Source organism: Rhagoletis zephyria, unplaced genomic scaffold, assembly GCF_001687245.7.
Source record: "Rhagoletis zephyria isolate East Lansing unplaced genomic scaffold, Rhagoletis_zephyria_1.1 Rzeph_scaffold_23491, whole genome shotgun sequence".
NCBI lineage: Eukaryota > Metazoa > Arthropoda > Insecta > Diptera > Tephritidae > Rhagoletis > Rhagoletis zephyria.
In genome coordinates, this window is record NW_016180549.1 from 3859 (window position 1) to 5001 (window position 1143).

The window sequence follows — 1143 nt, forward strand, 5'->3', positions numbered from 1 at the left end:
TTCTGGCGCTCGCCAGCACACGTTTTTGATAACGGATTTATTAGTTCATCATGCTCAAGGATTTAGTAAATTTTTCAATTCGCAACGTGAATGTAAAATATGGTGGATGCGAGTTAGTTCGGATCCTAGTAAATACTTCTTAGAACCATATCATTTTGAGGACATACCGAATACCACGCTACCTACAGGCACACAATCCGTAACAATTAAAACAAAATTACCATATTTCACGTTCGATGTCGAAAGTATTACCCTTGTACCCTTGGCTGGAGCTGGCTTGAATCAGACTGCGTTTCAGCTTTTGTCCAATAATAAAGGTGACCAAAATATGCCGGCTGTTATACGTTCAGTTATTGATTTGAACGCTGCAACAGGTGGTAAGTTGGCAAATGTGTAAATTTTTTTCATTTTGTGTATATGTATGTAAATAAATATTTCTATACATTTTGTAGCTATTCTCTTTGATAGTGCTGATAATGATCGTGATAATACTCTGTTACTCGATAGAAAGCTGGCTCCTGTTCAATGTGCCGTGGCCTGCTACCATGAAGGTAAAATTTTATATGTAATAAAAATAAAATGATTTAACTAGTTTTATTCGAAAAAAGGCAAAAATATAGACGATCTAGAGGACTTATGTTTGCATCTACACTTTGTTCTCGAGCGCTCCGGGCTACGGATGTTAAGTGAAAATACAGTTTTCACAGATTCCTTTCAAGAATTGGATGTTGGCCTTCAAAAAACCGATTGCCTTGGCATACCATATACGCTAATAATTAACGAAAGTACTCTTAAGACTGGCTTGCTAAAACTTCGTAGTCGCGATACAACGCTGGAGGAGTCCATACACATTACTGATATACCAGCATATTTATTACATATATTTACCAGTTGAAACTTCCCGCATAAAATGATGAGAGAAATATTTATTGATACTGTTAACTTGCCGGTTTCACCAGCAACTTAAGTGAGAGAGGATTTCTTCCATTCTGCCAGTTTTCATAATAAATTCAAATAAAAAAAATTCATTTGCACTTAAATTGCTTTCGTGAAACGGGAAGTTAAACCAGTAAAATTTAATTGAAATCGCATAGATATTGACGCACATTAAACCCTACAACTTGACTTATACATACAATAAAA

At 35.4% G+C, this 1143-nt stretch overlaps 1 protein-coding gene across 1 annotated transcript in view; it reads left to right on the top strand.

Moving 5' to 3' along the window:
• LOC108381716 (uncharacterized) overlaps nt 1-919 on the top strand; it is a 3737-nt gene extending 2818 nt beyond the window's left edge. The window contains exons 2-4 of the mRNA XM_017638126.1: nt 2-377; nt 453-551; nt 609-919. Of these exons, the coding sequence (XP_017493615.1) occupies nt 2-377; nt 453-551; nt 609-895 (762 nt within the window). The 3' untranslated portion in view covers nt 896-919. The remainder of the gene's footprint in view (nt 1; nt 378-452; nt 552-608) is intronic.
• Nucleotides 920-1143: the final 224 nt, after the last annotated feature.